The sequence below is a fragment of the Acartia tonsa genome, chromosome 10 (genome assembly GCF_053477335.1).
Source record: "Acartia tonsa isolate MP-2025a chromosome 10, ASM5347733v1, whole genome shotgun sequence".
NCBI classification, from domain to species: domain Eukaryota; kingdom Metazoa; phylum Arthropoda; class Copepoda; order Calanoida; family Acartiidae; genus Acartia; species Acartia tonsa.
Genome location: NC_137269.1, coordinates 8,069,067 through 8,086,757, shown reverse-complemented (window position 1 = coordinate 8,086,757; position 17,691 = coordinate 8,069,067). Strand labels below are relative to the sequence as shown.

The 17,691-nt window shown below is 33.2% G+C and overlaps 2 protein-coding genes across 3 annotated transcripts in view; both read left to right on the top strand.

Moving 5' to 3' along the window:
- The window catches only part of Nfs1 (Nfs1 cysteine desulfurase), a 30,509-nt gene that overhangs the window by 7,742 nt on the left and 5,076 nt on the right, over positions 1-17,691 (top strand). The window contains exons 4-8 of the mRNA XM_080173374.1: positions 12,314-12,405; positions 13,122-13,218; positions 14,378-14,429; positions 15,159-15,268; positions 16,267-16,377. Coding sequence (XP_080029500.1) covers positions 12,314-12,405; positions 13,122-13,218; positions 14,378-14,429; positions 15,159-15,268; positions 16,267-16,377 — 462 coding nt within the window. The remainder of the gene's footprint in view (positions 1-12,313; positions 12,406-13,121; positions 13,219-14,377; positions 14,430-15,158; positions 15,269-16,266; positions 16,378-17,691) is intronic.
- LOC145329315 (protein Loquacious-like) lies at positions 22-12,313 on the top strand. Of its 2 annotated transcripts, XR_013882866.1 has the most exons (16): positions 22-602; positions 842-899; positions 1,689-1,760; positions 2,757-2,785; positions 3,340-3,383; positions 3,567-3,647; positions 4,709-4,812; positions 5,334-5,439; positions 5,740-5,829; positions 6,606-6,662; positions 8,337-8,407; positions 9,042-9,108; positions 10,017-10,121; positions 10,757-10,819; positions 11,771-12,016; positions 12,199-12,313. XR_013882866.1 is itself a non-coding variant. In XM_080173375.1 (15 exons), the coding sequence occupies exons 1-15, from the start codon at positions 536-538 to the stop codon at positions 11,849-11,851; spliced, it is 1,095 nt and encodes a 364-aa protein (XP_080029501.1). In that variant the 5' UTR covers positions 22-535; the 3' UTR covers positions 11,852-12,313. The 2 variants fall into 2 exon arrangements, 1 of the variants encoding a protein (XP_080029501.1); XM_080173375.1 differs by having other exon boundaries at positions 11,771-12,313.

Sequence of the window (17,691 nt, the reverse complement as noted above, 5' to 3'; positions counted from 1 at the left end):
TCCGTTATTTGTTGAAGAGGTGAGGGGTTTGAACTGCATTACAACTAAAGACGCGTTACAGGCCTAATATAGGGAGAATGCCTTGTCCATAGTACGAGTTTCTCACTCTTATGTTTTATATAAAATGAGATTTGATTTTCTGTATGGCTAAAATTCTTTCTCATAGATCCTCATAGCAACACTAAAGATCAATTTTTTTGCTATGAGTAAGTGCTAATTTTTAAAAATGTTAACACTTTGAATAGACTGTTAGATTTTTCAAATACATACCTAGGTAATTTGACTTATGGTGCTTGACAATTGAAAGTTTATTTAATACCTAGTTATTTCTCGCATCGTATTATAAACATCTTTCCGCGGATATAAAATGTACAATTATAATATTAAAACCAGTTTTTATATTCGTAGAAAACTGAATATAATACGACGAGAACGAGAATTTTTTTATGTATTCTTATTTGTAAATTTATTCAGATATTTTGATTATTTGAACTAATGACTTGTTACAGAATAACCCCCCAAAAAATTACTAAAAATGAAATTGGACGAGAGTATAAGCCCATGTTCCAGTGTTCTAATGACAGAAGAAGAGCAGGCACAAGGTATCTATCTATCTTATTTTTTGGAAACTTAGTTTATCTTGTATCGAAACTTATGCCTTTATTTTAAAAATAGATATATTACAAACACAAAGTTCATTTTTGCATTTTATATACCTACCTATATTTTATTTTACAAAATATAATATAGGTACTGTGATTCTCTATGTACAATAACAAATAACTAGGCTTCATTATATTAGAAAATTTGATAATATTATATTAACTTTTTCATATTTTAGCCAAAGCAGTTTGCAATGCCAAAACACCTGTCTCCCTCTTGCAAGAATTGTATGTCAGGTATGTTTACCTTTTCTTCTAATATACTTTCTATTACTTACTTAACCTCGTAAGGTCGAGATTCTCCTTCAATTTGTAAGTGATCATCTAGAGAATCCAGTTTGTAATGGGATGCGATACTCTAACACCCAAGAATATAAGGTTAAGTTACATATAACAGAAAACCAACCCTTTGATTGCATGACCTTTGTCTGAGAAGTTCTAACTGTACAATTACATGTTAATGATTTGCACCTGTTTATTGGCCAAGAAATTCTTCATACTTGTAATTATTTATGTCACATACATGAAATAGCAGCACTAGGAACTATTTTTAACGTCTTTAGTTATGACGCAGTGTCAGGCCGAAATTAAAACTGTCACCTCGCCGACGATGAGCGGATGCGTTACGTTTAAAGCCACGTGCATGGGTACAATAAATTAATAATTATTTTAGCTGTGAAAACAATTCTTTCTTTACCTTCTCTTTATTGGAAAGTGCGATTAGAATATTAAATACCATTTAGCTTTTATATCAATATACTAGCGACTACGCCCCCAAAAGGCTTCTAAGGATACTTGAATTCGATAACCCAATTTTTTATTTTAGATTTAAAAAGAAAAATTAAAAAAAAAATTTCTGAGGTTGGTGGTACTCTCCCCCAAAATAGTTATAAACCTTTCCAGGACCTATGAGAAGCTACTCTGTAAAGGAGAAGCATGTCGGTTCAGCGGTTAGCAAGATCGTTCGGCACAGATAAACATCCTGTTACTTTATTATAATTATTTAAATGACATTGTTATAATTAGACGTGGGATGACGCCCAAGTATGATCTTGTCCAGATAGAAGGGGCAGTCCATGAACCTACCTTCAAATACAGGAAAGTCAATTATAATACCTACCTAAATTGTAAAGGGGCGAGGCGGATGTGCCACTTTTTGAAACCAAAAGTAAAACGTGCATGATCTCAGCCCATAAAAGAGTTACAGCTTTAAAATTGGGCACAGCAGTTGCTTTTGTGAAGAACAATATGGAACTGTGAAGAAACGGCGGGGGAATCGCCGAAAACCGTCGTTACCCGCCGAAATTTTTTTATGCATTTTTTTCGCCAACAATCATCTGAAAAAAAACTTTTTCTCTCATAAACTTTCCCTTATATTTTCACGTGACACTTGTAATATTTCAAACATGTCTATATTAAAAAACAAGTAAAAATACAAGAGAAAATTTTATAAAAAAAAAAGTTTTTCTCAGATGATTGAAAATTGTCTATTATGGCGAGAAAAGGCAAAAAAATAGGCGAGAAACGGCGGTTTTCGGCGGTAGCGGCAGTTCCGCCGACGTTTCTTCAGTTCCATATTGTTCTCCACAAAAGCAACTGTTGTGCCGAATTTTATTGCTGTAACTCTCCTATGGGCTGAGATCATGTGCGTTTTTCTTTTGGTTTCTAAAAGTGGCACATCCGCCTCCCCCCTTTTATTTTTAAAACTACAAAGTTGCAACTCATGGGTATAGTCCCTTTCGTGGCAACGCCTCTTAAGGGGCGTTTCGTCGTTTTTTCATATTAATTTTCATAGGTTATTTTAGGTTAGGTTAGGTCAAGATGGGTTAGGTGATTGTCCCGCAGGTTTAAAGCAACCCGCAGGGGCTAGAAATAGGGGAAAAAACTACTGGTAAAATAAGACGAAACTTCCCTTTAATAGACGTTGCCACGAAAGGGACTATAACATTACCCAAACTTATTTTTCTTTTCATTGTTTTCTAAATATACTCATTGAGTCATTACAATAATAAATTGAATGATAATACTTGTCTCAAAGAAAAAGGATTACCTAGCCATCTAGGTAATATGTTATTTTGACTTTTTTATTATCAGAGTAACAGTAGGAGAATTTGTGGCAACAGGTATTTTTCATTATAACCTAATTTCTTATATCACAAGGATGACAACATCCATAAAAGCGAAGCTCTTGAACGGTAGAATAAACGAATATTAACACATGTAGAGTGTCAGAACTGAATAAGCAGAATTTAAACGAACAAATCTAAACAAAATTAAAGTAAATTTGTTGCAAAATTGCTCAATTAAAGGATCCTGTTTAAGGACATACTTACATTTTTAGGACTTGGTTATAGTGATGCTCCGCTTAAAGCAATATAATTTGATGTATTAGGAATCAGTATTCCAAAAGATCTAAAAATTACTAAACACAAAAGAATTGTTGTAAGAAAGGTTAAAAATCAACATGTTTGAATGGACTTATAAACATTCTGGTAACTATTATAGAGTTGCTACGCTTTCTAAATCTACCTTACGGTCATAGAAATCATCATGTAAGGTTTGAAATCAATAGGACTAACATTTCTGCTTTGATGAAAAGAGCTAACCATAAGGACGGACGGCCTTAATTATAGAAAAGCTTTCCTGAATTTTATTATATTTATCCTTTTTCAACAAGGATGTGGACAATCTAAGAAGAAAGCAAAACATTCAGCAGCCAAGGTATTAACCAGTTTCAAATTCTTGCTAAAATCAAATGTACATTGTACATTTCTATATTCTTAGAAAACTGTATGTAATACGATACGATATATGATTTTTCAGTATGGCTTAGAATCGGTTTTAATCCAGCGGATATTAATTGGTTTCAAAGCCATACTGGAAAATAGTTTCCTTTTGATTTAGGCAATTCTAGACAGATTACTTGGGGCCCAAAATGCTGGAATTGCACCTCCAGGACAACCTATTATACCAGAAAACGTTCAGGTTAATAAAGTTATTTTTAGGTGTTTTTATTTCAATGTGTGTAAAAACCCATTTAAGAACATTTTATAAACTAGGTAGGTATATTTATTCATAGCCTAAGGAAAAAACTTAAAACCATATTTTAGAGCTTTCATGGGATTGGCCAATTTCAAAAGACTTTGAAATTTTCTTATGCTTATAGCAAGATATCTTGATAAGGGGGGGGTTTTTTTTTAATGCAACCATCTCGTAATCAGTGAGCAAATGACACTTAGAATTCGAATTTCGATCTGAACTTTTGCATGAGTAATCCTTGGTAGGTCTATTTTCCCTAAATCGAACAAAAAGTTGGAAAAGTAACGGCTAGCGGCTCAGCCGTTCAGCCGTTTTTTGCCTATTTTCAGGGTAAATCCATCATCAATTACGTAGGAATCAACTTTTTAAAACATATTTTTGATTTAATTCATGTTAAATGATAGCAATAACCAATTTTAAAACTTCTAGTACCAACAGCTACCGTCTAGAACCGTTTGATAGCGTTTTGGAGTAGAAAAGAGTATTATGTTGAGAGAGGTTTCGTGACTAATTTGCAATATAGATATCAAACAAATGGCAAAACAGATGAGCCGCCAGCCGTTAGCCGTTACTTTTCCGACTTTTTGTTCGATTTAGGGAAAATAGACCTACCAAGGATTACTCATGCAAAATTATAGATGGAAATTCGAATTCTAAGTGCCATTTGCTCACTGATTACGAGATGGTTGCATTAAAAAAAAACCCTTATTGACTTTTAAAAGGGTTCTTTTTACTGCTTTCTTATTGTTAGAAAATTAAAGAATGAATTAGCAATGCATCTAAATAAGGTTATTCTAACATTTGCTAAAAGTTAAATTGAATACTTTTTATTTTCTAAAACTAAACTTAGATACAAAAATTAAATAGGTAGCCTAAAACCATAAAGAGATCTACAAGAAGCTTCCATAAAATGGAGAACTCAATCGGTTCAGTAGTTATCGAAATATTAACCTACAGAAAAAAACCTTACTACTTTGTATAATGGGATAACAAATACTTTAATTTAGGATGTATTTTCTCCGTATGACGATGGCATAGATGGAAATCCTGTTGGAGTGCTGCAGGAACTCTGTATGTCCAGACGCTGGCCCCCACCTACTTATGACCTCAAGTAACCATTTAGAGAATAAAAGCTGGATCATGGAAATAAAACGAAGTTGTGTGTTTTGTTGTATTTTCACAGTAGCTTTTCTCCTATTTCTAGCCCCTGCGTGGGGCTCTAGCCCTGCGGGGCAATCATTAACATTTACTTAGCCTAACCTAATGTTAAAATGAACAATCATATGATTATAATCAGTTTTGTTAGCCCCTGGGGATGCCGAAGGGGCACTTAAGGTGGAAGGAGGAAATTCTCCGTCTCCCAATTTAATTTAAGTTTTAAAAAGAAAAACTAAATAGGGTGGAAAGGGGGCATTTTCTATTGGGAGGGTGGCGATACCTTCCCCCAAAATAGTTTTAAAACTTTCCATGGACCTCCAAGAAGCTTTAGGTAAGCGGTAAGCGAGTACCTTCGCTACAGACAAAAAAAGCTTTCTCCTTTATACTAAACTATAATATAATAGGAAAAATAAAGTACTGTTCTAGTTTTATAAAGAAAATGTTATTGCCTCACTATAATTATTTTTGTTTTAGCGAGGAAGAGGGTTTACCACATGAGCGCAGCTTTATTATTTGTTGTATCATTGGGAAACACAAAGAAATCGGAGTTGGACAATCCAAGAAAATGGCGAAAAGACAGGTATAACCTACATATTTATGTTAAGCAGCGCAGCTACTTTCAATCTTGATTTCTCCGCACGTCACCATGAAATTATAGCTGATCCCAACAGAAACTGACGAATCCGCTGATAATATTATGTTATTATTATAGGCTGCTAACAAGATGATAAAAAGATTACAGCTTATCCCAACAGAAACTGACGAATCCGCTCATAATATCATGTTATCATTATAGGCTGCTAACAAAATGATAAAGAGATTACAGCTTATCCCAACAGAAACTGACGAATCAGCTCATAATATCATGTTATTATTATAGGCTGCTAACAAAATGATTAAGAGATTACAGCTTATCCCAACAGAAACTGACGAATCCGCTCATAATATCGACGAAGACGATTTGGCTCAGGTTAATAGATAGATAGTTTGGGTAATACACAGTGACAAGGTCTTTCAAGAGAAATTTATTTAACTTAATTATGCACAGAAAAAAAACAATTTTATAAAATGTTTTATGTACCTATTTGAAAACCTTTTCTGGTACATTTATGTTTCAAATAATTAAAAATGATTATTTCAACAATTATTTCAAAAACTTTAAAATTCAAATTGCCCGGCTTGTGATTATAGTAGATAAATCTTATGCATACCGTTAGAATCGTCATAAGCTCTAGTTTCCAAATATATAAGAACTATTCCTGTGCTACTTATAGTATAGGAGGTACGTGGTAAAATGTTCCAACTTACTTAAAACTTTTCAACCTTTTTCTCACATTTTTTAACGTAGTTAAACCCTCAGAAAACGTCACCGAATCTTCTTAGTTTCACATTATCTTTTCCAAATGCCATGTAAAGTCTTGGTGCTAAAACTTTTAAAAGCTGAGTTCCTTTGCGTAAAAAATCGCCCACATCTTAGTTATTATCGCATCGTATGATAGACAGCTTTCCGCGGATATTAGAATTAAAAATTATTAGATTAAAACCAGTTTTGTTAGTCCTGAGAGGCCGAGGGCCCAAACTTTAAAAAAATGGTATTAATTTTATGATTATCATTTTAATATTCGTGGAAAATTGTCTTTAATACATTGCTAAATACGATTTTTCATTACGGCCGAGAACCGATTCTAATCCAGCAGATATTGATCGGTTTCGAAGCCATATTGGAAATACTTTTCTATATTTTAGGGCCTAGTAATGAGGTTATCACACCAGAAAGAAAGTTCTGCCAGAGGAAATATCCAGGTTATAATATTCATAAAGAAGTGTGGCTCACCTTCGTGGTATTATAGGCTTGATCCACTCTGAAATACATCAGCCAATTAGAGATCAGTCATACATCATCATATATACATTTGTAATAACATCAATGCTAGATCTACTGCCAATTTAGTCATGATCTTCATTCAGGTCTTCTTTATAATATATCTTGGCAGTTAACACTTCTTCGTCATTATTTACATCAGCCATATGAGATCTTGATTGATGGGAGAATCTTCTATTCTTGTATTCTAAAAATAACAAGGATGACAACATCCATAAAAGCGAAAAACTGAAACGTTAAGATAAACGGACATTAACACTTGTATAGTGTCATAACTGAATAATCATAATATAAAAAATGTATAAGAGTCAAAGCAAAATTGTAAGTAAATTTGTTGAAAAACTGCTTAATTCAGGATAATGTTTATGGACATACTTACATTTTTAGGACTTGATTATAGAGTTGCTTCGCTCATTAAATTATCCTTTGTTGTCCCAGGAATCAATATACCAAAAATCAGATCAATCGGATGATTAGATCACATAAAAATTTGTTGTTAAAAAAGTAAAAAAATCAACATGTTTAAAATGGACGTACGGACATTTTGGTGATGATTATAGAGTTGCTACGCTTTCTAAATCGTACCCAACTACTAAAGGAATCACCATGCAAAATTTGAAATCGATAGGACAATTCTAACATGCCAAAATTAACGAAAAAAGCTATCCGTTACGGACGTACGGACGTACGGACGGACCGACCCTAATTATAAAAAAGCTTCGCTTTTAAAAATATGTAGATTGGCAATTTGTCACCGCAGAATAAAATGAATCCGTATAAACTTTGTATAAAAAATATGATTAGAAATTTTTTAAAGCGAGGCTTTTCTATATTTAGGTCATTTAGCTCTGTTCGTGTAACGGTTAGCTCTTTTTAATTTTCTAATTGTCCTACCGATTTGCATTTAGATTCCTATAACACTTAGATAAGATTGAGAAAGCGTAGCAACTCTTTAAGCGTTACCAGAAAGTCCGTACATCTATTTAAAACATGTTGAATTTTTATCTTTTATTTGACATCAATTTTTATGTGATATAGTTATCCTTTTCATCTGATTTTTGGAGTACTGATTCCAATTACAACAATGTACAATGATATAAGCGAAGCATATCTGAAATCAAAACCTAAAAATGTATGATAAATTCACTAAGTGAAAAAGTCTTTGATACTTCCCAGCTATTTATTGAAATATATTTCGGTGGACATTGCACCCTCATCAGTCTTGAGTTTAGTTGGATGTTAAAAGTAAAAATGTATATCATTAAACAGTTTTCTGTTTTTTAGCAAATTTGCAACAAATTTACTTACAATTTTGTTTCGACTTGTACATTTATATATTTATTATTCAGTTTTGACACTCTATAAGTGTTAATGTTCGTTTGTCTAACCAATTCAGAGCTTTTTTGGATGTTGTCATCCTTGTTTAAATAGATTAGATATTTTTTATAGGAAGGTATAAACTATAAATCCTCCATTTTATATTTAGAAGCTATTTAACGAAGGGTAATATTGTATTATATTGACATTGCCAATAAAATTTTCTCAATTTTTACTGTATAAAATTCTACTGTGCTATTATGAATCTGTTTTCTTAGGTGAATAAGTTCCATAAAATTCTACAGAATGCGGATGGCAGGGGAATACAACTTTTACACAATCCTGAAGGGTAAGAATTCTTTATAAAAAGATAAGCTTCTCTATAATTAGGGTTGGTCCGTACGTCCGTCCGTCTGGAACAGATAACTTTTTTCCGTCAATTTAGGCATGTTAGAATTGTCCTATCGATTTCAAACTTTGCAAGGTGATTCCTGAAGTAGTTAGTTATGATTTAGAAAGCGTAGCAACTCTATAATCGTTACCAGAATGTCCGTACGTCTTTTTAAAACAATGTTAATTTTTAACTTTTTAACAACAAATTTTTGTCTTGTAATAATCCGATTGATCTAATTTTTGGAATACTAATTCTTATTACAACAAAGTACAATATAATAAGCGAAGCAACTCTATAATCAAGTATTAAACATGAAAGTATGTCCTTAAACATTATCCTGTAATGACGCAATTTTCATCAACATTTATTACTTACAATTTGGCTTCGACTCTTATACATTTATGTATATTCTGATTATTGAGTTCTGACACTATACAAGTGTTAATGCCCTTCGGTCATACCGTTTCAGAGTTTTAATCTCATGGTTGTATATTTTTATATTTTATATTCGTAGAAATCTTGATATAATACGATGCTCTACATAATTTTTAAAGCGGTTTTAAAGCGATACTGGAAAATAATATTTCAGTGGTAAGAGCCCAGAAACCGAAGAAGATACAGATGTTGAAGAAATTAAACAGGATAATGACGTTGAGGTAAACTTTTAAGATCTCTGAAACGACAAAGAGGGGTAATATTAGAATATTTACTTTACATGAATATTGATGATTTTGGGAATTGTTCAAATGTTCTTAATGAATAACTGAATATGATTTGATAAATTCACTGAGTGAAAAAGTCTTTGATACTCCTTAGTTATTTATTGAAATATATTTCTGTGGACATTGCACCCTATTCAGTCTTGTAGTTGTTAAAAGTAAACTCAATGTGATTTGTTTGAGGCCTGTTTTAGGTTAGGTCGTTAGGTTAAGGTTTAGAAAATTGCCGTTTTAGGGGCTAGATTTTTGTTACTTATAAAAAGACTTTTTAAAAAAATCTATAATCCGCAATCCGAAAATCCTCAGTCTATGGATTAATCCGAATCCGATTGCCAGCTCTAGTTAAAGATAGTATTATGTTAGGTTAAGTTTGCGTTAGGAGAGGCAGCAGGTTAAATAAATCAATGGGTGGCTTATTATGTTTCATCATATTCATTAGGGATGGCAATCCGTCAAATGTTTGGACCGGATTCGGATTATTACAAGAATCCGTCCAAAAAAAACGCGGGATTCGGATTCCGGATTCTAGCAATATTTTAAAAGGTATTTTTAAAAAAAATTAGGTGCTACATATGTCCTAAAATTTATTGTTATTGGTTGTTCTCTATAATTCACTTCCGAGAATCGAACCAGATTTTATATATAATGATGATAATCTATGCCTTCAAAAAGGGGGAGTTGGAAGAAAAAACCCAAGACGCTAATTTTAGCCTACCAATTAAGAATCCGAACCCGGTATTAAAAAACGGATTCCGGATTCGGATTTTAAAATTGACCAAAAATTAAGCGGATTCCGGATCCCGGATTCGGATACGGATTGCCAACCCTGATATTCATATTTTCAGACGGACGAGGAGCTGCTGAAAGACCCAGTAAAGTTTCTTGATTTCATTGCCAATGAACAGAAGTTTGAAGTCACTTTTGTTGATGTTGAAGAAATATCCAAGCAGGTACATATGCAAACAGGAGAACCTGACGGGTATGTCTGTCTTTATGTCCGCCTGACTGTCGGCTAGTTGAAGATCTTTAAGAAAACAGCCTTAACAAAAAAATGTTCCAAGAAATTGATGAGTCTAGAATCTATGTGTCTTTTCCAGAGTATCTTGCACGTTTCTCTCCGATTTTTTCCGTTTTGGCTGTATTACAGTTTGTTATTCTTTTCACTGAAATATATTTTTGTCTTTAATTGTAAATTTATAATTTGCTGCTATAAGCACATAATTGCATGCAGAGGTGTATTTTTCCAGCCTAGTTGAATTTTTTTTCCCCACTCCTATCTATTCCCCCCCCCCCCCATTTATATAGTTAAAATAAGGGATGTATTCAGGGACGTTCAAGGAGGGAGGTAAAGTGGTGATTACCCCCCCCCCCAAAAAAAAAAAAAAAAAAAAAACTTAGACGTCATTGTCTCTATGTTATAAAGATTACCCCCCAAAAAAATTTATTTTCAATTTTCATCCCTTCCCCCACCCAATGAAAAAGCTTGAGGGTCCTTAGATATATTTCTTTATTTTACCTAGAATTTAGAAAATGTACAGTGTACAGTAGCCCTGTATAATTGAACACTTATTTAATAATTATTTAGGATCGGTATCAGTGTATGGTCCAGCTGTCCTTGACCCCTGTTGCTGTTTGTTTTGGAGCAGGAACATTAAAACATATTTATAATTTTTATTATTCCCAAACCAATCAGCATCCAATTTTATAATTTACTTATTTCGTCGGTTTGTCAGTCATGCTACCTACAAAAATATACAACTAAATGTGGAAGGTTTCTTGTGATTTTTTCCCACTAATGTATTCTAGATATATGTCCACTGTAGTAGAGCTTCTATTAAAAATTACTTTGTCAGTAATTCCATTCATGATTTTTTTGTGCTTCCCTTTGCTACTTAAAGATGTTGTCCCTATCTTTTGACTAAGCCAAGCAATTGAAATAACACATGTCAATACATGACAATGCATTGCATACTATTACCTACATATGACATTGTAGTACCTAGGGGAGTCGTAGCTCAGTAGTAACTCATCGAGTTACGTTGGTGAGAGTTCGAGTTCAAGTCCCCATGTGGCAACTCGAATTTCTCAGTAAGAATGCATTTACACAACTTCTCTGGTTGTGTAAGAAGGGAGACTATTGAGTGGTTTGGATACTTAATAGTCACGTACATAATATCTGTACAACCTTTATCCCAAGCGGAGAGCGTCATTCATTATGGTGACTTAATTTGGGACAGCTACATATGTAAATGCCTTCTAGTTGAATTTTCTACCCTCTGTTTGTGTATGTACCTTGATTTTGAGACATCTTTAATAATGTCATGAACTCCTTTTCTTTAGTACCTTTAATCAGGGTTCTTAATTCATAAATCCCCAATGATGACACACAAAATTACCCCTTCAGTAGATTTCAATTAGTAGTCGAAACATTTAAACACTCAACTTAATAAACCAATAATCAATCAAAAGTCCCCAAAGTTGTTAAGCCAACGATTAAGAAAATGATATTATTATAAAACCTTGGGGACTAGTGTAATAAACAGACTATTGTCCCCTCTCTATCTGACCTTTGATGTTTTAATTTTCCTAAATAACAGGATCAACAGTAGAAGCAGCCAAGATGTCGTGTGCAGAAAACGCCCTAGAATATCTCAAAGTTATGACGAAAAATTCAACATGATAATTCACCAAATGAAAGAAATTCTTTTTAAAATCATCATTTATGCTATCGTAGTATTTTTGCCTTTTATCTCAATTTTATTTTTTACATTTATTAACCTGAAACTCAATTGTGATCTCAATATAAGTTTTGTATTATTTAGATTGTGTAGAACATTTTGTTACAGTTCCTTCGTGGCAACGTCTCTTAATGGGTGTTTTATCGAATTTTCACAGTAGATTTTCTCCTATTTTTAGCCTCTGAGGGTCAATCACCTAACTTAACATAAACTAACCTAACCTAAAAACCTATCAAAAGCTACTGTAAAAATTCGAGGAAACGCCCCTTAAGAGGCTTTGCCACGAAAGGGACTATATCCGAACTTTTTTTTGACTGAAAAAAAAATCTAAAATTGTCAAGCACCTAAAACAAATTACCTAATTAATTTACTGAATATTAACGGCTTTTCTATTTTGCATACAGGTGGCTGATTTGATTGGGGCGGATCCTAAGGAGATTATTTTCACCAGTGGAGCCACAGAATCAAATAACATCAGTGTCAAGGGTGTCGGAAGGTAACATTTTTGTATTCTGTTGAGAAAAAGAATAGTTAATAGTCAGCTTTCCGCGGATATAAAAATGAAAAATTTTAAGATTGGAACTAGTTTTCTTAGCCAAGCGTGGACGAAGGGCCGGGCCAAGAAAGCTGGTTTTAATTGTATGATTTTTATTTTAATATTTGACTGAAAACCGGTTCTAATCCAGCGGATATTATTTGGTTTATTTGGACAACTACAACTACTATTGACAAGGTTGACCAAAATAAAAGCGAAGCTCTGAATTTGCAAACGAACACTGTCACTTGTAGAGTGTCATAACATAACAAGCACATAATTAATGCACAAGTCTTAACAAAGTTGTAAGTAAATTTGTTGCATAACTTCTATAGGATACTGTTTAAGGACATACTTAAATTTTTAGACTTGATTATAGAGATGATTCGCTTAAAACATTGTACCTAGGAGTAATAGCAATCAGTATTCCAAAATTCAGATTAATAGGATAATTTAACATACAAAAATTTGTTGTCAAAAAAGTAAAAATCAGAATGTTTTAAATGGACGTTCGGACTTTCTGGCAACGATTACAGAGTTGCTACGCTTCCTAAATCATACTCAATTCAAATTGTTATAGAAATCAGTATGCAAAAATTTAAATTGATGGTACAAATCTAACCTGTTTAAATTAACGGAAAGAGCTAAAAGTCCGTGTCATCCTTGTTAATTTTCAGGTTTTACAAGAGTAAGAAGAAGCACGTGATCACAACACAGACAGAACATAAGTGTGTACTAGATTCTTGCAGACAATTAGAGGCAGAGGGAATAGAGGTAACAAACAAGGATCTAAAGGGATAAGACAATGGCCGATAAATTGATGTACAACCCCAATTATGATACACAAAACTAACACTTGTGTAGATTGATTGATTGATTGATTAGCCATAGTCTCTTAGGGTTTAGACCTAAGTTGTCATGGAGTAGGCTGAGACACTTTTGTATAGATTACAATTATTGGTTGAAAACTTTGGAAAAACAACTTAGGTAATGAATCAACCAATCAAAATTCAATACAAGTCCCCAAAGTTGTTTAGGCATTGTATAAGAAAACGTTATTATAAACTTTGGAGGCTATAGTGTAATAAACAGTTCATTGTCCACTTCCTTATTTTGTAAGAAATTATTGTCATTATCTAATAAGATCTTGCAAATTGGTAGACAAAATATTATTTTTTGTTAGAAACCTTTATATTATCATGTTACATCGTATTGCACTAGTTCCCAAAGTTTTATAATCACGTTTTCTTATTCGTTGACTCAACAGCTTTAGGAGCTTTTGTTAAAATTTGGTTGGTTCACTAAATTGTGAGTGTCCAAACGTTTCAACCAATAATTTTTGTAATCTACAGAAGGGTTATTTTGTGAATTGTCATTGGGGATGTACATTAATTTATCGGCCATTGTCTTAACCCTTAACTCCCAAAGTTATGCTAATACACACGACTTTACTGCCAGACGGTCCTTTTTATTAGAATGAAGGTAGTATTGCTTAGTAATTTATTTTCTCGTGTTCATTAAGCCCGTGCCTACGGCACCTAGAGGCTAAAAAACTGGTTTTAATCTTATAATTGTACATTCTATATCCGCGGAAAGTCGTTTATAATACGATGCGAGAAATAACTATTTTTAACTTTTGTTTACGATTTCATATTGAGGTTTCTAAAATAAACATTTCCATTATGGCTTCGAAACTAATTAATATGTGTTGGATAAGAACTGGTTCTCTGCCACACTTAAAAATCATGTATCGTATCGTATCCAGATTTTTACTAATCTAAAAATGTACAATCATAAGATTAAAACCTATTTTGTTAGGCCATGCCTTCGGCTGACAAAACTAGTTTGAATCTTACAATTGTACATTTTTATATCCGCGGAAATCTGTTTATAGTACCTACGATGCGATAATAACTGTTATTAAAATGTTTAGGTTACATATTTACCAGTGAACCAAAATGGTCTTATTGACTTGGAACTTTTAGGTAAATAAAGTTTATTTTTAGTAGCAGATATTCTATGTAGGTCCGTCTGTCCGTCCGGAACGGATATCTTTTTTCGTTAATTTAGACATGTTAGAATTGTCCTATCGATTTCAAACTTTGCATGGTGATTCCTGTAATATTTAAGTACGATTTAGAAAGCTTAGCAACTCCTTAATCATTACCATTCGTCCATTTTAAACATGTTGATTTTTTTTACTTTTTTAACAACAAATTTTTATGTGATATAATTATCCGATTGATCTGATTTTTGGTATATTGATTCCTTGGACAACAAAGTTACAATATTGCAAGCGAAACAACTCTACAATCAAGTCCTAAATATGTAAGTATGTCCATAAACATTATCCTGAATCAAGCATTTTTTTAACAGATTTACTTACAATTTTGCTTCGACTCTTATACATTTATATTCTGATTATTCATTTCTGACACTATACAAGTGTTAATGTCCGTTTGCCCTACCGTTTCAGTGCTTCGCTTTTATGGATGTTGTCATCCTTGTTAGTAGCACAGCTATTCTATACTCTATAACGGGTAGGTCTGTCTAAATAAGTTAAAGTAACTTTCTATGGTTGTATCCTTCTGGTTATGAAAGGCTTTAGACATTTTCTACTTTTAATGTTAAAGGGAAGTGAATTAGAACCTCATTAATTTTAGTGAGGTAGTGAGCCAAATCGTATTTTAAGAATCCACCCCTGATTTGTTTAGAGTCAAGTATCCGTCCGGACACATCACTTGTCAGTGTTATGATGGTCAATAACGAGATTGGTGTTGTTCAACCTATTCAAGAAATTGGGAAAATTTGCAGGAGTAAGAAGGTATCACATCCATTTATTTTTATCCTATTTTATAAAGTAGTAAGGTTTTTTTGTCTGAATCTTAAGATTTCATCAACTACTGAACAGATTGAGTTCTCCATTTAAGGTTAGCTTGTCATAGGTTCTAGGATGGTTTTAGGCTATTTCATTTCTAAATTCACATAGATTACAGTATGGTTTCAAGCATATTTTTTTTCTACCCTACCCTTACCCATCGATTGTAGAGCTCCTAGATGCTAGGGAAGCAGTCACTAGTTTATGTAAATTATAGGAAGCTTTTACCATTTATTTGGTCAACAATATTTTTAGTTGATTTTTTGTTGGTATTTGGCAAGTAAGTGTTCCATTGCAGAGATACTTTTGGGATTAGACCAAATAAAACCATATGTACTTTAACTAACGATAACGACTCTAGTGGCACTTGAGGCGGGGGGGAGTTGAATTCAAAAACCCCATGCTTTATTTTAGATTTAAAAAGAAAAAGTAAAAAAAAACATTTCAATATTTTGTTGGTACACTTTCCAACAGTAGTTATAAACATTCCCAGGACCTACGAGAAGCTACCCTGTAAAGGAGAACTATATATGTTCAGCGTTTAGCGAGAACTGTTGTTCAAAACAGACAGACAAACATCCTGTTACTTTTTCCTTGTTTAAATATACAATACATGTGTTTTTTTTCCACAAAATTAAGTATTTTTTAGATAGGTACTATTGTGCTTGATGCCAAAATTTTTATTAAAAGAACAATGCAACTGAAATTGTTCATTTTATGCTTTGTTTTTTTTGGAAAAAAAGGCATCTAGAGTTCACTCCTTCCCTTCCACCAATGCAAACGAATTGCAATGTTATATCGTTATTTGTAATGCCTTGGAAGTGGAACCTTATTTTATATAGTTTATAAAGTTTGTATTTGTATGTCTGTACATGAAGGGAAAGTGATCTTTTTATTTCATTTCAGCAAGGCATCAGTTTTCATGAGAACTTTTCTTGTTTAAGGTATTTTTACACACCGACGCTGCACAAGCTGTTGGCAAGATTCCAGTGGATGTTAATAAGATGAACATTGATCTCATGTCCATCAGTGGTCATAAGATTTATGGTCCCAAGGTAAATATGTCTGTCTGTCTATGTCTGTGTGTGTGTGTGTATGTCTGTCTGTCCGTCCGTCCAGTGGATGTGAATAAGATGAACATTGACCTCAAGTCCATCAGTCTATGACATAAGATTTATGGACCCAAGGTATATCTTTAATACAAAGTAGAATAATGTCTGTCCGTCTGTCTGTCCGTCCAGTGGATGTCAAGGTATATCTATGATACATGATGTCTGTCTGTCTGCCTGTCTTTTTGTCTGTCTGTCTATTTGTAGCTTAAGATCTCGGTAACCGCTGATTTGATAGGGTTCTACTCTTTAGGAAAGATGGATACTGTCCTGTGTTGGTTTTAAGCTATTTTGCTTGGGGGTAGGTCACCCCTAACCCCTAAAAAAGAAAAAAATCACATCATGTTTTACAACTTTCCTTGATTTCTCCTCTCATGGAGCAAATGAAATCCCTTAGAGGATTGAGATGAAGCCACTAGTATAATATATTATATCCTTTGTCAAGAAGCAGATGAATTTAGGAATGGAAATATATTCTGAAGATAACTATTTGGTCCGCAACATTTCCGTCAATTGAAAACAAAAAGAAATTAGCTAAACAAATATCGAACTTCTTTTCTTATGAAATGACAGTACACTTTGCCCTAATAATGATAATAAAGGTATTTTATTCCTAATGTCTTACATCCATATTTCATAGCTATACATTTTCATAATTTAAATGTTTTGAATTGTAGTCAACTTTATTAGGGTAGTGCGGGGTTAATGCGGTAGGGGGGTCTAATTTAGACACCTTAACCACCCTTGTAGGTCAATCCTAGCCAATTTGAGACAAGAAAAATTGTATCAAAAACTGCTGTCAAAACTGGCAGGATTTTTAAAATTAAAATTTTTTTTGGAAAAAATCACTTTTTTCAAGAAATTCCAAGACCTGCGAATCAGAAATTGCCTCTAATTTATGTATAAAGCTTAAAAAAACCTAATCATATAATAAAAAGTATGATTTTTTAAAAAAAGTTTGCATGAAAAAAATCGATGTTTTTTTTGCGATTTTACCGACTTTTTTAAAATGGGCAAAATGTGGTCAAAAAATTTTCTGATCTGCATGCGACTAGTACCATTAGAAAGCTAATGACCTCAGCTTTCTACTCATAGTTTAAAATGTTAAAATAAAATATTTTAAGGGGGTGTTCCACCCCCCCAAAGTCAACTGACCGAAATAGCCCCACCGGTGGGGTTATTCCGGTATAGGCCAACCACCGCCCTTAAAACCGATTTTTGACCGACTTCTAGTTGTGAGATCTTAACGGGACCAAGACA

Coding starts and splice junctions, on each gene's coding strand:
- LOC145329315 (XM_080173375.1), top strand. CDS start 536: ATGAAATTGGACGAGAGTATAAGCCCATGTTCCAGTGTTCTAATGACA. Junction 900..1,688: donor TTGCAAGAATTGTATGTCAG/GTATGTTTACCT, acceptor TGTTATAATTAG/ACGTGGGATGACGCCCAAGT. Junction 3,384..3,566: donor CAAAACATTCAGCAGCCAAG/GTATTAACCAGT, acceptor CTTTTGATTTAG/GCAATTCTAGACAGATTACT.